We start from the raw sequence: 19,677 nt of genomic DNA, 5'->3' as shown, positions 1-19,677 counted from the left end.
GCTCTGCATGGGGGTATGGGTGCCAGGTTTGGTTATGGGGTGCAACAGCAGCTGTGGGTGCTGGTGACCAGGCCCGTGCTGCCCTGCAGGGGGCTGTGGGTGCCCAGGCTCGGTTATGGGTGGAACAGCAGCTGTGGGTGCTGGTGACCAGGCCCGTGGGGGCTGTGAGTGCCGGGTTTGGTTATGGGGTGGAACAGCAGCTGTGGGTGCTGGAGACCAGGCCCGTGCTGCCCTGCATGGGGCTGTGGGTGCCCGGGCTCGGTTACGGGTGGAACAGCCGCTGTGGTGGTTGGGCCCGTGCGGCTCAGACCCGGTACCGCGTGCACGGGTGGCATGGGTGGCAGCGGCTGTGTCCCGTGTCCTCTCACTGGTGGTTGTCCGCTGTCAGAAGCCGATCGTGTCCTCCCGATGAGGTGCGTGCTTCGTGTGCACGCCAGACACACCGCTGTCCCCACCGCCACCGCCTGTGGGTCAGCAGGACAGTTTCACCTTGGAATGGTTCAGAACAGCAGTTGTGTGAGCAAACAGCTGCCCAGCAGCGCAAGTTTGTGAGACTCAAAATGTGCAAATATTTTGCCAGTATTAAAAAGTAAGTGGGATGAGCTTAGTAACTGCAGCCCAAAGATAACGTGGTGTCACTCCCAGCCCGAATAATGAAACGCTGATGGAGGATTAAGTTCGTAGCAATTCGAAATCTCAGAATACAATACAGGCATTGCAAAGAGATCTCGTCAAACAAACCCAGTTCTACTCTTCAAGGAAATTGTAATTCTGCTTGGTGAAGATAACTATACAGAGGTAGCAGCCACTTGGGGATACTTGATTTTGTTCTACATGATATTCAGATTTGGATTAGCACTATAGAACGTCAGCAGGACAAGTGCCACTGGGTAAGTAATCAATGATAAAACGCGGTTGTCACCGCGATTGTCACCACACAGATTTATTTGTAGTGGGGTTTCCCAGGGACTGTCAGGCTTGATGCGTTGGGCCCAGGGATCTGGGTGTAAATGTAAAATCGCTGCCGATAAAGTCTGATTACACAAGTTTGGTAGAGAACAAAACCGTGCGGACTGCGCCGTGCGGGTCGCTCGGCCGGCGGGGGCCCCGAGCCCCGCAGGGGACAGGCAGGCGGCACGCGGGACAGGCCGTGCTGCAGGGGGGTCTCCTGCTGGAAACAAAGCTGCCCAAGAAGAGTTTTCAGCCTCTTGGTCAAGAAGCCTGACATCACTCCCAAATGTGTCACCATGGCACGTGTGACACTGCGGTCCCCCCGTGCCCCTGGCAGGAGCTGTGTTTGGGTGGGTGTGTGACACTGCGGTCCCCCCGTGCCCCTGGCAGGAGCTGTGTTTGGGTGGTGGGTGCTGGGCAGCGTGTGGGTGGCGCTTGGTGCACGTGGGGGTCGTGGGGAAGGGCCGCGGTGCAGGTGGAGCGGCAGCGATGGTCTGGGGACAGCGGAGCCTCGGTGAGGGCTCAGAGCTCAGAGCTCAGCCCCACGGGGGGTGGCGCGGGCCCCTCTGTGAATCCATCCTGGGGAAAGCCGTTCTGTCGTTAGAGAGATCCCGCGTTAACGGGGAAGGCGCAGAACGCGGCCCACACCGGCTGGAGGCGGAAGCCAGACAAATCCGTATGAAAAACTGGTCAGAGTTTCTTTAGTGAGGGAAGCAATTAACTATTAGAACAAATTATGGGGAGCGGTGCATTCCGTGTCCGTTGTTCTCGGATCCAGACCGAATGTCTTCGTGCAGGACGACGCTGACCGGAGCTGCCGGGGAGCCGGTTGGTGCTGAGTGGGTTCTGTTTCTCATGCCTGACATTGTTCCCTCTTGCAGTTCCGGTACAAGCGGCGTGTGTACACCCAGGCCCTGCTGGACGACAAGCAGTTTGCCAAGCTCCACACGAAGGTGAGGTGCGGTCGAGCTGCTGGGGGGCGCGGGTGTCGGGATGGCTCAGCCTGCCCTGCTCGCCAGGCTGTAAGGTGTCCCGGGGACGGGCTGGTGCAGGTGAGGGTCACCCAGGGACCCGCTGAGGCTCGGGGGGGTCCGCGCTGCCCACGGTGCTGGAGGCAGGGGTGCGGTGGCACTCGCTCCGCGGGAGAGCTCGGGGCAGTTCAGTGGGCGGGAGGCAGGGGAACACGTGCTGGCCAGCTGAACAGAAGCTTTGTTCTCTGGGTGGGATGGAGGAGTCACCGCGTGCCCGGAGAGCACAATGGTGCATTGAGGAGCCGCCGTCCCTGCCGCGGCCCCGGGCTCCGCACACCTCCGCCTCGCACGCGGGCTCCAGCCTTGTCTCGGTGTCAGCCCACACATTTGGGTCCAGGTTTCACTGGTGGGATCCACCTGCGAAGTGGAAAGGGCTCCAGGTGTGCAGCCCCAGGAGAGGTGGGCAGCGCCCGGCCTGTCCGGGTGTCCGGGAGCGGGAGTGCGGCGGGACCGGTGCTTTGCGTGCACGGGGGTTCCTGGGAGGAGGGACCCCCAAACCCCGCGGGCTGCGCAGCAGGACACCCGCTGGCCCGGCCGCAGGGCAGGGATGCCAGCGGCCACCGGGCCTGCGTGCGCTGGCTGCCGCTCGCGTTGCTTTCCCCCATGACACCTGAGGTGATCCCATGAGGTCACCTGTTGCCTAAGAAATTAAGGACAGTGATTGTGGAGAGCTGTGAGGCCACCAGATTTCCGCTGCCACTGGCAATTGTGCCTTGAGGTGGCACGTGGCCCCATGGGGACTGTGGTGGCTCCTGGGATGGCGGGGCCAGCGCGGTGTGGAGCTGCAAGGCAGGAGGACGGAGCCGGGCTCCGGCAGCGTGGTGGCCGTGGCACAGTGGTGGCTCTAACGCTGGGCTGGTGGCACAAGGACACGCTCAGCCTCCACCGGCCTCATTTCTGGGAGGGTCCGAGGGGAAGGGCTGGGGCAGGAGCAACGACACGGACGGGTTCCTGGGGGTGTGCGAGGACACTGTGCCGGCAAAGGTCAGTGTGCCCGGGAAGGTCGTGCAGGGAGGTTTGAGGGGGTTTTTTGGGAAGGGTGTGAGACTGGCTGAGACCCCAGGGCTCCCTGCGAGCTCCCTTGTTGCTGTTTATCATGAGCTCCCTCAGAACCCCCCATACAGAGCTACGGACTCAGAACCCCCCATACAGACCTGCGGGCTTGGAACCCCCTGCAGAGCTGTGGGCTCAGAACCCCCCATACAGACCTACGGGCTCAGAACCCCCCATACAGACCTACGGGCTCAGAACCCCATGTAGAGCTATGGTCTCAGAACCCCATGCAGAGCTGCGGGCTCAGAACCTCGAGCAGACCCATGGCTTTGCGCCGAGGGCTGAGCTGCCCCTGGGCTGCCCTCGGAGCAGACGTGGCCTGTTTTCTGCCGTGACCCTTCCTGGCTGCACTGGAGGGGCCGGGGCCGGTGCTGCCTCCTCCTTGGCTCTCGGCAGCCGCGTTTTCTGTATCTGCACGTGGTGCTTTGCCTCCGGCCACATCTGCTCGGCAAGGGACGGGCAGCAAGGGCTGCACATTGCCGGTGAACAGGTACAACAGCGAGCGCTGAGCAGGAGGCAGGAAAACCTCCCGAAAGGTCTGACCTGCCCCAGGGGTGACCGTCATCTTCGAGGGCAGAAGCAGGTCTCTGCCTGCTGCCTGCAGAGCTGCAGGAACAAGAAACAAAATGCTGTTAGGGTCCGGGTTTGACTCACGAGGATTAAAGTCACGAGGCTGGGTCCGACGGCATCAGAATATCCAGGCAGCAAACCTGGAAACTCTCAGCACCTTCCTGGCCCCAGGAAGCGTGGATCACAGCCCTGCGGGGCCCGTCTGCGACCGAGCCTGCTGGAGCGGGGCTGGGGACACCGCCAGGGACAGCGGGCGGCCGCGGCTGGGGACTCACCTGCCAGCGGGTAGCGACCGTAGATGCGCTGTATTGAATAGTCACTTAATCTCTATGCTTTAATTTCTACTTTAACAACAAATCTCCTTCATGTTGCTTCTTTAATTTTAAACCGTCCCTTGATATAAAATATGGCATCTGCGTGAGGTGCTGCACCTCTGCTCCCCTTGGGCTCCATCCAGCGGAGGCTGACGAGTGTTCCCTTTGGCTGCTGCTCCCCAGAGCCCGCGGGCACCATGGAGGTGCAGGAGAAGCCCTGGGCCTCCCGGGCCTCCCGCAGGGCGCGGGGTGAGGGAGACGGGAGGCAGCGCAGGGGCCGGCGCCAGGAGGGAGCGGGAGACGCTGCTGCCGGTGCTGTGCTGGTGCTGGTGCTGGTGCTGGTGCTGGTGCTGTGCCGGTGCTGTGCCGGTGCTGGGTTTGTGCTGGTGCTGTGCTGGTGCTGTGCTGGTACTGGTACTCGTTGGTGCTGTGCTGGTGTTGCTGCTGGTGTTGTGCTGGTACTTGTGCTGCTGCTGTGCTGGTGTTGGTGCTGTGCTGGTGTTGGTGCTGGTGTTGGTACTAGTGCTGTTGTTGGTGCTGTTGTTGGTGCTGTTGTTGGTGCTGTTGTTGGTCCTGTGCTGGTGCTGTGCTGGTGCTGTGCTGTTGTTGGTGCTGTGCCGGTGCTGTGCCGGTGCTGTGCCGGTGCTGTGCTGTTGTTGGTGCTGTGCCGGTGCTGTGCTGCTGCAGGCTCCGGTGCTGTGCTGGCCTGTGCTGGCCGCTCGTTGGAGCGATGCCGGCGCCGAGAGCCGGCGGGTGTGACCTGCCCGCCCGGCGCAGACCGAGGCTGTTCCTGGGAGACCGAGCGGAGCGTGTGCAGGCTCCGGCAGCCGGCGGAGCATGAGCCGGGGATGCGGAGCGCGGGGACATGGGCTCCTGGCTGGTACGGTGGCTGGCGCAGCAGAGGGAAAACCGTCGCGCTGCTGGGGAGCGCCGAGCGCCGAGCACGGTACCGCTGCGTCTGCCCGCTCTGCCGCGCCGGGCACCGCCGGGACAGGGGACAGGGGCCAGGGGACAGTCCTGCGGTGCCACCAGCTGCACGGGGGCACTGGGGCGGGCGGCTGGGCGGGGGTTCATTCCACGTCCAGCACGGCGAGGGCTCCGTGGGTCACCTCGGCTCCATGGCTGCGGGCTCGCACGTGCTCGGCATCGGGTCGGCGCTGCGGGGGCTCTGCTGCCCGTGCCCGCAGGGGTGGGGTCCTGGGCAGCGGGTGCGCGGGCGATGCCTCTGCCCCGTGGGGCACACGCCGCGTGTCACTGGAGGCGAGGGGCTCCCGTGTTGTTTGTGGTGGTGCCTCCTTGCTCGTGCACTGGAACACGCTTTCTCGGAGGGGCGGTGGCTGAAGGGCTGCGGAGGGTTCGTTCAGGTCTGACGGGTGACGGGACCGCTCCTGGGACCGGGGGGTGTGCAGAGTCCTCCGGCTCGTGGCTGATGGTCCCATCGGAGTGAAGGTATGCAGATGGTCCGAGTTTAGAGTCTGACTTCTAGCGGCAGGATACACCACTTGAATCTTTTAGTGACTTGCGACAGGATTCTTAACTGCCGTTAAATAAAGAAAAACAAGAAAAATAAAAAGAACTCGTTTTTTGAGTGCTAAGAAGCGGAGAAGCGGATTTCTCGTCCAGCTGGCAGTGGAGTGACTTGGTGAATCAGTCAATCAGCCCCGGGCCCCTGCGCCCCTTGGCACCTGCCGGCAGCGACATTTCTCACAGCTCTTTTTCTCGCTGAGTTGCAGCTGACCGTTTAGAAATGAGAGTGCAGAAGAATATGTGTTAGAAAGGACAATCCCATTGTTCTTGTGAACAAAAATGTACGCAGAGAAATCGTGGCATTTACCGAAGTGTCCACAAAGGACCTTGTGCTGCCCGGAGGCTCGGGGCGTTTGCACCGTGGAGGGGACGCAGCAGCGCATTGAGCGCACACAGACAGCGGTGCCTGGGGCACCGTGCCGGCTGGGAGCGCGGGCCATCGCTGCTGTGGGCGAGCGACAGCACGGAGCCGGACCGCTGGCTGCAGACAGCAACCCGGCGAGCCGGCGATCTGGCGATCCAGTGATCCAGCAATCCAGCGATCCAGCGATCCAGCGATCCTCTCGTGCTGCAAACTGCACACTTACAAACTGCAGCCCCAGCCTGGGCTGGGCTGGGTTCAGGCAGGGGTTCAGGGACGGGTGCAGGCAGGGGTGCAGTTGGGGGTGCAGGCAGGGGTGCTGTACCCCGAGCAGGAGGCTCCTGAGACGGGACAGCTTCCCCTGAGGACGGGACAGCTTCCCCAAAGACAGGATGGGAGGTCAGGACGGCTTCCCCGAGGACGGGAGGGAGGTGAGGACAGCTTCCCGCAGGGTTTCCTGGTGGCAGTGGGAGATGCGGGAGGGCTGAGCTCGGCAGTGTCCCCATGGTCCCGTGCGGGGCCGGGGGCTCCTGCAGCCCCCGTTGCTTGTGTGCAGGCGTCTGGGAAATGAGAGGCTAAACGCTCCTTAAGAAAGCAACGGGGAGTCTGCCTCTGGAGTTGGGTTTGGTTTACATGAGGTTCTGTGGGTCCTGGTTTTTGCTCCCTCGAGGACGCCTGCTTCGCCCGGGCTGGCAGAGCCGCCCAAACGTCACCGCAGCCTTCACAGCAGCCACGGAGCTTTGGCTCACAGCAGACCCATTGCGGGCGTTTGCTCAGGCACTCAGATGGCTTTATAAAATGCACCTAGGCTTTAATTTTCGCGTATAGGAAATGTGATGCCATGCCTTTACTGGCTTCTGATTATTTTTTATTCTTTTGATTCATATCAAACTGCGTTTGGATAAAAGCTGAAATTCAATTAAAACTAAAGCAAAATAACATTTTAAATTGAGTCTTTACCACTTCAGTAGATGTTGCTTAAATGTCCTGGACACAAAGACAAAAAGTAACTTCATCAGTGCCTATCTTCTGTATTTAAAGCTGGCTGATCTTTCAGACAAAGGTTTGGGTTGTGTGAGTGGTTCTCATCACAGGTTCTCGCGGGTGTTTAAGTGCCAGGAAATGGAGCACCGAGCGAGGCTGGAAGTTGCCTGGGCGGTCTGGGCGTCCTCGGCTCCGTGGTCCCCGCGGGAGCCCGGCGTTCGCTCTCTTCACGTCTGCTCACCTTAACGCACTTGAAAACCTGGCCCCAAACCCCTCAGGTTCTTAGAAGAATGAGATCTCGTTCCTTTCCCACCAGGGTTTTATTCACAGGCGGGGGAGGAGAACAGGCTTCCTTACTTTCTCAGTTCTCCATCTCCTTTCAGCTTTGAGCGAATCAGTCCAGATAAGAAGGAAAATATGGTGTGTTTCTGGCTAAAGCGAGTGGGAACAATCAGACGGGAGCGCTCCTCTGTGGAGCAGGGGCTGGAAACCGGCGGGGAAGGGCGGAAATACCCGAGTGTTCACCGTGAAACGTGGGCACGGTGTGCCCAGCAGGGGCCGCGGCTGGGACACGCGTGGAGGGGGAGCCGGGTTCGAAGGCCGGGCGCGTGTTTGCCTCTGGCTCCGAGCGACCCGCAGGAAGCGCGCGGGAGAGCGCGGCTGTTGGCAGAAGGGCCGTTTCACCAGCACGTGTGTATGGTAAACGCAGACGTCCGGCACAGCCGCCGTGTGCAAACTCAGGTTAAACAGGTGCGGCTCTAAGAGGGGAGACATCTTTAGTGTCACTGAAACCTCAGTGAGGGAGCCAGGATGGAGCTGTTGGTGGCACCGCTCTGTGTCCTGGGGCTGCCACCGCGGCTGCGCCAGTGAGGAGCAGCTCCCGGGACCCCCGTGTCCCCTGTGCGGGGCTGGCAGGTCCGGCCGTGCCACGGGGGACGGCAGCATGGCCGCGGCTGCTCTGGTGTTGGTTCAGCTCCCTGGCCGGGCCTGTGCGGTGTTTTGGTGTTGGTCCGAGTGTTGGCTCCTCAGGTCTGGCTGCGCCGCCTTGCTGGGGACGGGCGCTGTGACCAAACAGCCGAACCGCGGCCCGTGGGCTGCGGACACGTGTCCGGGGCTGCCGAGGGGACTGTTGGCAGAGCCGGGTTCCTCCACCACGGACCTGCCACAGCGTCCGCGGGGACCCGGTGCCGGGAGCTTGGGGTGGCCCGGGTCTCCGGTTGTGGGCTGTGAAGGTGAGGCGTGCCAGAGCCCTCCGGGGAGCAGCGTCCCTGGGTCTGGACGTGATGGTTCCAGGACTGTAGTGACCAGGGTGTCTCAAACAGCAATTTCCTGTTCTTTTACCGGTTTCTGGTGTTTCTCAAATCCGGGCGTTGATGCGGCGCGCGGAGCTGTCTGGGGAGCAGCAGACTGCCTCCCCGGGATCTCTGTGTGGAAACAGCGGTCTCCGTGGCCATAGAAACACTGAACTTGAATGAAACAATGCATTTTTATCCAACTTCGTTCTGCCAAACAGCTTAATTGAGCTAATTATATACCTCCCTCTTAGTAAAGAGTGAGAAACAGAAGCTGATAATGGAAGCGTTGGGCGGTTCTGCTCACACGCTGCTGCTCCCTGAGCCTGGCCCAGCGGCCCCTCCACTGCCGTGTCCCCTGCATGTAGTTCCAAACCCGCCATCTTTTGGCGGTGAAACATGTTTGGTGATGCCGTGTCCCCTACACGTGGTTCCAAACCCGCCATCTTTTGGCGGTGGAAGGTGTTTGGTGATGCCGTGTCCCCTACACGTGGTTCCAAACCCGCCATCTTTTGGCGGTGAAACATGTTTGGTGATGCCGTGTCCCCTGCATGTGGTTCCAAACCCGCCATCTTTTGGCGGTGGAAGGTGTTTGGTGATGCCGTGTCCCCTACATGTGGTTCCAAACCCGCCATCTTTTGGCGGTGAAACGCGTTCGGTGACGCCTCTGGTAAAAGACCTTTTTCATGATCCGTTCCTTGATTTTCTGAGGCATTTCCATTGATCTGAGGTGCGGGACCAAACCTGGAGGGGCAGAACTGCCCGGGGAGGCTCCGGGGTCGCGGTGCCGGTGTCCGAGCTCTCCCCGTGGTGTTAACGTGTGAACTGCGGCGGCTCCCGTGGCAGCACCAGGGCGCACATCTGGAGAGGGCGCACATCTGGAGAGGGCACACATCTGGAGAGGGCGCACATCTGGAGAGGGCGCGGGGCGGGCGGGCTGTGCAAACCGCTGCAGACAGAACGTTCCGCTGTGTCAAAATCAACTGCTTGTGTCTCTGGACTTTATAAATTATTCGTGAAGCCTTGCTGTGGATTTGCTCTCAGACCTCGGACAGATGAACCGTCTTTGTTCTCCATCTGAAAGGCAGGGTAGTAATTGATTTTGCCCAAAGGGAAATTCCATGGCAGACCCATTAGTGCGTGTGTGGTGCACAGGACCGTGATGATGAGCGAGCACACAGATCCCAGAGCCGGGGCGGCTCCCTCCGCGTCCTCCTTTTGCTCAGGCGCTTGCTCTTGAGTTTGCTTTCTGAACATAAAAGTACCACGTAAAGCTGACATAGCGCATCAGTTCCTTTCTGTCAAAAAAGGTGTTAAGTTCCTGAGCACCTAGAACAGTGCAGATATAACCAGACCCCTGCCGGTGGGCGCGGGTGGTCTGGGTGGGTGCGGTGCTGGAGCTGGCGATGGGAGGCGCTGGAGAACCTTGGGAGCAGAACTGCAGGAGGTTGGTGCTGGACCATGTCTGGGGAACCCGCGTGAGCCACCGTGGCACACGCAGAGGGTTTGGTGAACCCGTGTGAGCCGCCGTGGCACACGCAGAGGGTTTGGTGAACCCGTGTGAGCCGCCGTGGCACACGCAGAGGGTTTGGTGAACCCGTGTGAGCCACCGTGGTGCACACAGAGGGTCTGGTGAACCCGTGTGAGCCACCGTGGTGCACACAGAGGGTCTGGGGAACCCGCGTGAGCCGCCGTGGCGCACACAGAGGGTCTGGTGAACCCGTGTGAGCCGCCGTGGTGCACACAGAGGGTCTGGTGAACCCGTGTGAGCCACCGTGGTGCACACAGAGGGTCTGGGGAACCCGCGTGAGCCGCCGTGGCGCACACAGAGGGTCTGGGGAACCCGTGTGAGCCGCCGTGGTGCACACAGAGGGTCTGGGGAACCCGCGTGAGCCGCCGTGGTGCACACAGAGGGTCTGGGGAACCCGCGTGAGCCGCCGTGGCGCACACAGAGGGTCTGGGGAACCCGCGTGAGCCGCCGTGGCACACGCAGAGGGGCCGTGTGTGTGTGCAGGGGTGTGGAGGTGCCCCTGTCCTGGGGAGCCCAGGGAAGCTGCCGGGGCCCTGGATGGCCATGGGGTGGGGGTCCCTTTCTCGGCTCGGTGTCCCCATGTCCCATCACAGCTGTCGTGGCTCTGGGTGGGACCAGTGGTGCCTTTCCCCGTGGGTTAGTGGGGCCACGCGTGGAGTGGCACCCGTTGGGTGAGCTCGGCACTGTCTGCCCAACGGCTGCTGCAGGAGAGGGACAGGGACGTGTGGTCAGCGGGAGCCGCGGGAACGGGGTTAACTGTGCAGTTGGGGGTGGTTGGGAAGAGGCATTTTGGGATGGCCCCTGGAGGCCATCGCTGGAGTCCTCAGGCCCCATCTGTGCTGTTGCTGGCAGGCAGCTGCATTTCCCTGGGCGCTCCTGTGCTTCTGCAGTGGCCGAAGGGATGCTGAGCAGGAGGTGGATGTGCTTTCAGTTTCTGGGGAGACTAGCACCAAGTGGCAGTGCTGGGGACACGTGTCCCCACCGAGTGGCAGTGCTGGGGACACGTGTCCCCACCGAGCGGGCAGTGCTGCTGCTGCTGCCGCTGCGCACCAGCTGCCCTGGCCATGGGCTGTGAACTGCCAGTGCTGCCTGTGGGCACCTCAGCACCTCCTGCTGCGTGTCACCCAGCCCTGCTCTGTCCCGCGGGTCACCCAGCCCTGCTCTGTCCCACGGGTCACCCAGCCCTGCTCTGTCCCGCGGGTCACCCAGCCCTGCCCTGTCCCGTGGGTCACCCAGCCCTGCTCTGTCCCGCGAGTCACCCAGCCCTGCCCTGTCCCGCGAGTCACCCAGCCCTGCCCTGTCCCGCGGGTCACCCAGCCCTGCTCTGTCCCGCGGGTCACCCAGCCCTGCTCTGTCCCGCGGGTCACCCAGCCCTGCTCTGTCCCACGGGTCACCCAGCCCTGCTCTGTCCCGCGGGTCACCCAGCCCTGCTCTGTCCCACGAGTCACCCAGCCCTGCCCTGTCCCGTGGGTCACCCAGCCCTGCCCTGTCCCGTGGGTCACCCAGCCCTGCTCTGTCCCACGGGTCACCCAGCCCTGCCCTGTCCCGTGGGTCACCCAGCCCTGCTCTGTCCCGTGGGTCACCCAGCCCTGCTCTGTCCCGTGGGTCACCCAGCCCTGCTCTGTCCCGTGGGTCACCCAGCCCTGCTCTGTCCCACGGGTCACCCAGCCCTGCCCTGTCCCGCGGGTCACCCAGCCCTGCTCTGTCCCACGGGTCACCCAGCCCTGCCCTGTCCCGCGGGTCACCCAGCCCTGCCCTGTCCCGTGGGTCACCCAGCCCTGCGCTGTCCCGTGGGTCACCCAGCCCTGCTCTGTCCCACGGGTCACCCAGCCCTGCTCTGTCCCGTGGGTCACCCAGCCCTGCTCTGTCCCGCGGGTCACCCAGCCCTGCTCTGTCCCGTGGGTCACCCAGCCCTGCTCTGTCCCGCGGGTCACCCAGCCCTGCTCTGTCCCGTGGGTCACCCAGCCCTGCTCTGTCCCGCGGGTCACCCAGCCCTGCTCTGTCCCACGGGTCACCCAGCCCTGCTCTGTCCCGCGGGTCACCCAGCCCAGCCGTGCCCGCAGTGCCGCACCATCACTGTCGGGCTAAGCAGCTCCGTCTGTCCTCACAACTGGTTCAAGTTCAGTGGGCAGGTAGTGCTGTGCCCTTAGAATGAGCTGGTGACACAGCGCAGAGCGCACGGCGTGCTCCCAGGTGCAGAGCCCCGCGCGGGCCACCATGGCGGGGACCGGGCTGGCACAGCCGCTTTGTCCATGGCACCTTCCCCGGCTGGTGCCACGGCGCGGTGTCGGCAGACGCCCGTGACGTGTCCGCGATGTGTCGGTGCCACAAGCGTGTGTGACGCGTGTGCCACCCACGGTGTGCACACACCGAAAGGGACCTGTGCTGGGCGTGGGGGTGGTGGCCGCAGCCCCTGACGGTGTCCATGGGGTGACCCAGCAATCCAAGAGCAGAGGGACGGAAGGACCACGTTCCCTGTAGATTTGTGGCTTCTGGTGGGCACTGCCCCATTGTTCTTGATGGTTGCCTGGGGTGTCCTGGATGGGGATGTTCCCCTTGATGTTGCCTGGGGTCTCCTGGATGGGGATGTTCCCCTTGATGTTGCCTGGGGTGTCCTGGATGGGGATGTTCCTCTTGATGTTGCCTGGGCTCTCCTGGATGGGGATGTTCCCCTTGATGGTTGCCTGGGGTCTCCTGGATGGGGATGTTCCCCTTGATGTTGCCTGGGGTGTCCTGGATGGGGATGTTCCTCTTGATGTTGCCTGGGGTGTCCTGGATGGGGATGTTCCCCTTGATGTTGCCTGGGGTGTCCTGGATGGGGATGTTCCTCTTGATGTTGCCTGGGGTCTCCTGGATGGGGATGTTCCCCTTGATGTTGCCTGGGGTCTCCTGGATGGGGATGTTCCCCTTGATGTTGCCTGGGGTGTCCTGGATGGGGATGTTCCCCTTGATGTTGCCTGGGGTGTCCTGGATGGGGATGTTCCCCTTGATGTTGCCTGGGGTGTCCTGGATGGGGATGTTCCCCTTGATGTTGCCTGGGGTGTCCTGGATGGGGATGTTCCCCTTGATGTTGCCTGGGGTGTCCTTGATGGGGATGTTCCCCTTGATGTTGCCTGGGGTGTCCTTGATGGGGATGTTCCCCTTGATGTTGCCTGGGGTGTCCTGGATGGGGATGTTCCCCTTGATGTTGCCTGGGGTCTCCTGGATGGAGATGTTCCCCTTGATGTTGCCTGGGGTGTCCTGGATGGGGATGTTCCCCTTGATGTTGCCTGGGGTGTCCTGGATGGGGATGTTCCTCTTGATGGATGCCTGGGGTGTCCTGGATGGGGATGTTCCCCTTGATGTTGCCTGGGGTGTCCTGGATGGGGATGTTCCCCTTGATGGATGCCTGGGGTGTCCTGGATGGGGATGTTCCCCTTGATGTTGCCTGGGGTGTCCTGGATGGGGATGTTCCCCTTGATGTTGCCTGGGGTGTCCTGGATGGGGATGTTCCCCTTGATGTTGCCTGGGGTGTCCTGGATGGGGATGTTCCCCTTGATGGTTGCCTGGGGTGTCCTGGATGGGGATGTTCCCCTTGATGGATGCCTGGGGTGTCCTGGATGGGGATGTTCCCCTTGATGTTGCCTGGGGTCTCCTGGATGGGGATGTTCCCCTTGATGGTTGCCTGGGGTCTCCTGGATGGGGATGTTCCCCTTGATGGATGCCTGGGGTGTCCTGGATGGGGATGTTCCCCTTGATGTTGCCTGGGGTGTCCTGGATGGGGATGTTCCCCTTGATGTTGCCTGGGGTGTCCTGGATGGGGATGTTCCCCTTGATGTTGCCTGGGGTGTCCTGGATGGGGATGTTCCTCTTGGTGTTGCCTGGGGTCTCCTGGATGGGGATGTTCCCCTTGATGGTTGCCTGGGGTGTCCTGGATGGGGATGCTCCCCTTGATGTTGCCTGGGGTGTCCTGGATGGGGATGTTCCCCTTGATGTTGCCTGGGGTGTCCTGGATGGGGATGTTCCCCTTGATGTTGCCTGGGGTGTCCTGGATGGGGATGTTCCTCTTGATGGATGCCTGGGGTGTCCTGGATGGGGATGTTCCCCTTGATGTTGCCTGGGGTGTCCTGGATGGGGATGTTCCCCTTGATGTTGCCTGGGGTGTCCTGGATGGGGATGTTCCCCTTGATGTTGCCTGGGGTGTCCTGGATGGGGATGTTCCCCTTGATGTTGCCTGGGGTGTCCTGGATGGGGATGTTCCCCTTGATGGATGCCTGGGGTGTCCTGGATGGGGATGTTCCCCTTGATGTTGCCTGGGGTCTCCTGGATGGGGATGTTCCCCTTGATGGTTGCCTGGGGTCTCCTGGATGGGGATGTTCCCCTTGATGGATGCCTGGGGTGTCCTGGATGGGGATGTTCCCCTTGATGTTGCCTGGGGTGTCCTGGATGGGGATGTTCCCCTTGATGTTGCCTGGGGTGTCCTGGATGGGGATGTTCCCCTTGATGGATGCCTGGGGTGTCCTTGATGGGGATGTTCCCCTTGATGTTGCCTGGGGTGTCCTGGATGGGGATGTTCCCCTTGATGGATGCCTGGGGTGTCCTGGATGGGGATGTTCCCCTTGATGTTGCCTGGGGTGTCCTGGATGGGGATGTTCCCCTTGATGTTGCCTGGGGTGTCCTGGATGGAGATGTTCCCCTTGATGGATGCCTGGGGTGTCCTTGATGGGGATGTTCCCCTTGATGTTGCCTGGGGTGTCCTGGATGGGGATGTTCCCCTTGATGTTGCCTGGGGTGTCCTGGATGGGGATGTTCCCCTTGATGGTTGCCTGGGGTGTCCTGGATGGGGATGTTCCTCTTGATGGTTGCCTGGGGTCTCCTGGATGGGGATGTTCCCCTTGATGTTGCCTGGGGTGTCCTGGATGGGGATGTTCCTCTTGATGTTGCCTGGGGTGTCCTGGATGGAGATGTTCCCCTTGATGGATGCCTGGGGTGTCCTGGATGGGGATGTTCCTCTTGATGTTGCCTGGGGTGTCCTGGATGGAGATGTTCCCCTTGATGGATGCCTGGGGTGTCCTTGATGGGGATGTTCCCCTTGATGTTGCCTGGGGTGTCCTGGATGGGGATGTTCCCCTTGATGTTGCCTGGGGTGTCCTGGATGGGGATGTTCCCCTTGATGGATGCCTGGGGTGTCCTGGATGGGGATGTTCCCCTTGATGGATGCCTGGGGTGTCCTGGATGGGGATGTTCCCCTTGATGGTTGCCTGGGGTGTCCTGGATGGGGATGTTCCTCTTGGTGTTGCCTGGGGTCTCCTAGATGGGGATGTTCCTCCGCTGGTTTTTCTTCACGCTGGGGTGTTAACACTGCGTGTTTTGTGTTTCCTGGGGTGTCGTGGCTGCAGGCAAATCTGAAGAAGTTCATGGAGTACGTGCAGATGCTCAATGTGGAGAAGGTCTGCAGGCTGCTGGAGAAGGGACTGGACCCCAACTTCCATGATCCGGATACTGGAGGTGAGCCTGGAGAGGGGAGGGGGCGGAGCGGGGCTGGGGGAACATGCCGGGGGACTCGGGGGGAATCTGGGCAGTGGCAGGCAGTGTATTGTCTGGAATGTGAGCTTTGGAGCACAGGGAGGTGCGTGGGACTGCTCAGCAGTGTGTGTTCTGGTGACCTGTGGGTCTTGGGAGCTTGAGGCCTCAGAAGGCTCTGGGGAGAGGATGGTGTGTGGGGCAAAGACGCAGGTCTGGGAATACAGCACAACATAAAGAGCTGTGGGGTTGGACGACTTCACATGGGGCAAAGGCACACATCTGGGAATAGAGCACAACACAAAGAGCCGTGGGGCTGGACACCTTCTCGTGGGGGTTCTGCACAGGATGAGTCCGTCTCTCAGAGCAGCAAGGTGGGTAAATGCAAATTGTGGCCTCAGGATCTCGTCACAATTTTGGGGGTCAGGAAGATAAAATCTTGGCCTCTGTTTTGCTTTGGCTTTGCTCCTTTTCCCTCGCTGGCGCGGGGCGGTCACCGCAGTTACCGGCTGGGCTGGCTGGGCTGGCTGGGCTGCCTGGGGCTGGGGCCGCGGTCGGACTCCAGCGGGTGTTGTTCTGTGCTGACTGCAGTCGGACTCCAGCGGGTGTTGTTCTGTGCTGACTGCAGTCAGACTCCAGCGGGTGTTGTTCTGTGCTGACTGCAGTCGGACTCCAGCGGGTGGTGTTGTTCTGTGCTGTCTACAGTCGGACTCCAGCGGGTGTTGTTCTGTGCTGACTGCAGTCAGACTCCAGCGGGTGTTGTTCTGTGCTGACTGCAGTCAGACTCCAGCGGGTGTTGTTCTGTGCTGACTGCAGTCGGACTCCAGCGGGTGGTGTTGTTCTGTGCTGTCTACAGTCGGACTCCAGCGGGTGTTGTTCTGTGCTGACTGCAGTCAGACTCCAGCGGGTGTTGTTCTGTGCTGACTGCAGTCAGACTCCAGCGGGTGTTGTTCTGTGCTGTCTACAGTCGGACTCCAGGGGGTGTTGTTCTGTGCTGACTGTGGTCAGACTCCAGTGGGTGTTGTTGTTCTGTGCTGTCTACAGTCGGACTCCAGCGGGTGTTGTTCTCTGCTGACTGCAGTCAGACTCCAGCGGGTGTTGTTCTGTGCTGTCTACAGTCGGACTCCAGGGGGTATTGTTCTGTGCTGACTGCGGTCAGACTCCAGCGGGTGTTGTTGTTCTGTGCTGTCTACAGTCGGACTCCAGCGTGTGTTGTTCTGTGCTGACTGCAGTCGGACTCCAGCGGGTGTTGTTCTGTGCTGACTGCAGTCGGACTCCAGCGGGTGTTGTTCTGTGCTGTCTACAGTCGGACTCCAGCGGGTGTTGTTCTGTGCTGACTGCAGTCGGACTCCAGCGGGTGTTCTGTGCTGACAGGGGGTGGTAGGGAGGATTCCCCCATTTCCTGCTGGCAAGTCTCATGGTCTTGTTCTGAGAGAGGAGGACCTGCTATTGTTCTTGTTTTAAAGTAGTGCAGCTGATTAGTATTGATTATAGAGTTGGACTTTGTGTGTGAATCACGGGCACATTTCCAACCCGTGGGCAGATTCCAGCCTGATGATTTATCTTCTGTGTTTCTGGTTCGGTGGGATGGATTTTTGGGTTGTTTCTGAAACACTGGCTACCTCCGTACTCAGAAATTTGGTGTGTCCGAGATCAGGAGGCAGACTGTGGCGCCATCCACACCGTTCACCTCCCTTCCCCACTCGGATAATTCAGCTGCACCGAGCTGAATCCCCCTGGGACCGGCAGCTGTGGGGCTGGGACGTGGCAGCCGGTGCAGCCGGTGCAGCCGCGGAGCTGGGACGTGGCAGCCGGTGCAGCTGTGGGGCTGGGACGTGGCAGCTGGTGCAGCCGGTGCAGCCACGGGGTTGGGACGTGGCAGCCGGTGCAGCCGGTGCAGCCACGGGGTTGGGACGTGGCAGCCGGTGCAGCTGAAGGGCTGGGTCGTGGCAGCCGGTGCAGCTGTGGGGCTGGGACGTGGCAGCTGGTGCAGCTGGTGCAGCCGCGGGGGTTGGGATGTGGCAGCCGGTGCAGCCGGTGCAGCCACGGGGTTGGGACGTGGCAGCCGGTGCAGCCGGTGCAGCCACGGGGTTGGGACGTGGCAGCCGGTGCAGCTGAAGGGCTGGGTCGTGGCAGCCGGTGCAGCTGTGGGGCTGGGACGTGGCAGCTGGTGCAGCTGGTGCAGCCGCGGGGGTTGGGATGTGGCAGCCGGTGCAGCCGGTGCAGCCACGGGGTTGGGACGTGGCAGCCGGTGCAGCCGGTGCAGCCACGGGGTTGGGACGTGGCAGCCGGTGCAGCTGAAGGGCTGGGTCGTGGCAGCCGGTGCAGCTGTGGGGCTGGGACGTGGCAGCCGGTGCAGCCGGTGCAGCCACGGGGTTGGGACGTGGCAGCCGGTGCCGCTGAAGGGCTGGGTCGTGGCAGCCGGTGCAGCTGCGGAGCTTGGAAGTGGCAACCGGTGCAGCTGTGGGGCTGGGACGTGGCAGCTGGTGCAGCTGGTGCAGCCGCGGGGTTGGGACGTGGCAGCCGGTGCAGCTGAAGGGCTGGGTCGTGGCAGCCGGTGCAGCTGCGGAGCTGGGACGTGGCAGCCGGTGCAGCCGTGGGGCTGGGACGGGGCAGCCGGTGCAGCCGGTGCAGCTGTGGAGCTGGGACGTGGCAGCTGGTGCAGCTGTGGAGCTGGGACGTGGCAGCCGGTGCAGCTGTGGGGCTGGGACGTGGCAGCTGGTGCAGCTGCGGAGCTGGGTCGTGGCAGCTGGTGCAGCTGCGGAGCTGGGTCGTGGCAGCTGGTGCAGCTGCGGAGCTGGGTCGTGGCAGCCGGTGCAGCTGTGGGGCTGGGACGTGGCAGCTGGTGCAGCTGCGGAGCTGGATCGTGGCAGCTGGTGCAGCTGTGGAGCTGGGTCGTGGCAGCTGGTGCAGCTGCGCTCTGGCAAGAGCCGCTCAAGTGGGCCCGGGGTTGTTCACCATGTTTAATCTGTGGGTGTCGCCACCCTGGCTGGACCTGCCGAGTGTCCTGGTGACCGATGCTCGTGTGACAAACGGCACACGGGACGGTCGCTGTCTGCTCCGACCTGGCCTGTTTGGCCAGCTCCACGTGCTGTCATTTCTGGCCAAGAGCTTAGGAGCATTTTGGGGGATCTTTCCTTACAAGGAAGGTCCTGCGCTCCCGGGGTGCGCTGTGTCCGTCACAGCGCGCAGCGTGCTGCCTGGAAAGGCGCTGTCAGCGTTATGGATCTGATGCGGTTTCAACCCAGATGTTGTTTCACAGAAGGGGAGAGGCTGACAGGAGCAGACCTGAGTACTGACCAGACTGTTAAATATAGAGGGGCAAGAAGGAAAAGCACCAGACCTCTTGTTGTTTGGATCCAGTTGTTGTTTGGATCCGGTTCAGAACTGAGGGCAAAAGCAGAGTGGATGCTATGAGGTGCAGAAATAGCCTGTGAGAGCAGAGGGGATCCTGGATGCCTCGCTCCAGGGTGCTGAGCCTTGTGCAGAGGCGCTTCAGTGCTGCTTTACAGCAGGTCTGTGAGAATGGGAGAGTGCCATAAAACTGCTGTTGGGTACTCAGGGTTCCTGGTGGAGCTGTGGTGCCATCCGTCCGACCCGTGGCCCACAGGGTGCTCTGCGTGTGTGGGTGTGTGTGCTCACCAAGCAAAGCTTAAACATGTTTGCCAGAAAGTCATCAGTCTGGATTCAGGGGATGGAGATCTGTGCCTTTCCTGCCTTGTTTGGTTAATCACCCTCGCTATTTAAAATGCGCCTCTCATTTCGATTTGTATGCTTCAGCTTCCAGCTGTCCTTGTACTTTATCTTCTAGATTAAAGAGCACTTCAGTACCTGCTATGTCTTCACATGAAGGTATTTATACATGGTAATCAAGTCAACATTCAATCTTCCTTTCCTTAATTAAAGAGAGGCCGCACTCCTCCAGTCTTTGGTTTGAGGGAATTTTCTCCGGTTTCGCTGCCATTTGCAGGGCTCGTGTGTCGCTGCTCCCTTTGTGAGAGCCTTCTGGGGGCGCGGGTGCCGGACGGGGCCGGCGTGGCTCGGCAGCTCCTGCTCTCCGGCCCCGCGTTCGGGAGGCTGAGGGTGACCCCGCATCTCGGGATGGGACCCCACGGTCCGTCCTGCTGGATGGAGCGGCCGGGGGTGTCCCTGCTCCTGTTCCTGCCCCGTGTCCTGCCCCGTGTCCTGCCCCATGTCCTGCCCCATGTCCCTGCTCCTGTTCCTGCCCCGTGTCCTGCCCCGTGTCCTGCCCCATGTCCTGCCCCATGTCCTTGCCCCATGTCCTGCCCCGTGTCCTGCCCCGTGTCCTGCCCCATGTCCTGCCCCATGTCCTTGCCCCATGTCCTGCCCCGTGTCCTGCCCCGTGTCTTGCCCCATGTCCTGTGTCCTGCCCCGTGTCCTGTGTCCTGCCCCGTGTCCTGCCCCGTGTCCTGCCCTGTGTCCTGCCCCGTGTCCTGCGTCCTGCCTCGTGTCCTGCTTTGTGTCCTGTCCCGTGTCCTGCATCCTGCCCCGTGTCCTGCCCCATATCCTGCTGCTGCTCCTGCCCCGTGTCCTGCGTCCT

The 19,677-nt window shown here is 61.6% G+C and overlaps 1 protein-coding gene across 2 annotated transcripts in view; it reads left to right on the top strand.

Annotated features, from left to right (window-relative positions):
- The window catches only part of SHANK3 (SH3 and multiple ankyrin repeat domains 3), a 410,126-nt gene that overhangs the window by 81,953 nt on the left and 308,496 nt on the right, over positions 1–19,677 (top strand). For both annotated transcript variants that reach the window (XM_065860718.2, XM_065860710.2), the window contains 2 exons: positions 1,833–1,904; positions 14,993–15,101. In XM_065860718.2, the coding sequence (XP_065716790.1) occupies positions 1,833–1,904; positions 14,993–15,101 (181 nt within the window). The remainder of the gene's footprint in view (positions 1–1,832; positions 1,905–14,992; positions 15,102–19,677) is intronic.

This window comes from Patagioenas fasciata, chromosome 1, assembly GCF_037038585.1.
Source record: "Patagioenas fasciata isolate bPatFas1 chromosome 1, bPatFas1.hap1, whole genome shotgun sequence".
Classification (NCBI taxonomy): Eukaryota; Metazoa; Chordata; class Aves; order Columbiformes; family Columbidae; genus Patagioenas; species Patagioenas fasciata.
Note: the sequence above shows the minus strand (reverse complement) of the source record. Positions and strands in the feature narration are given on the sequence as shown.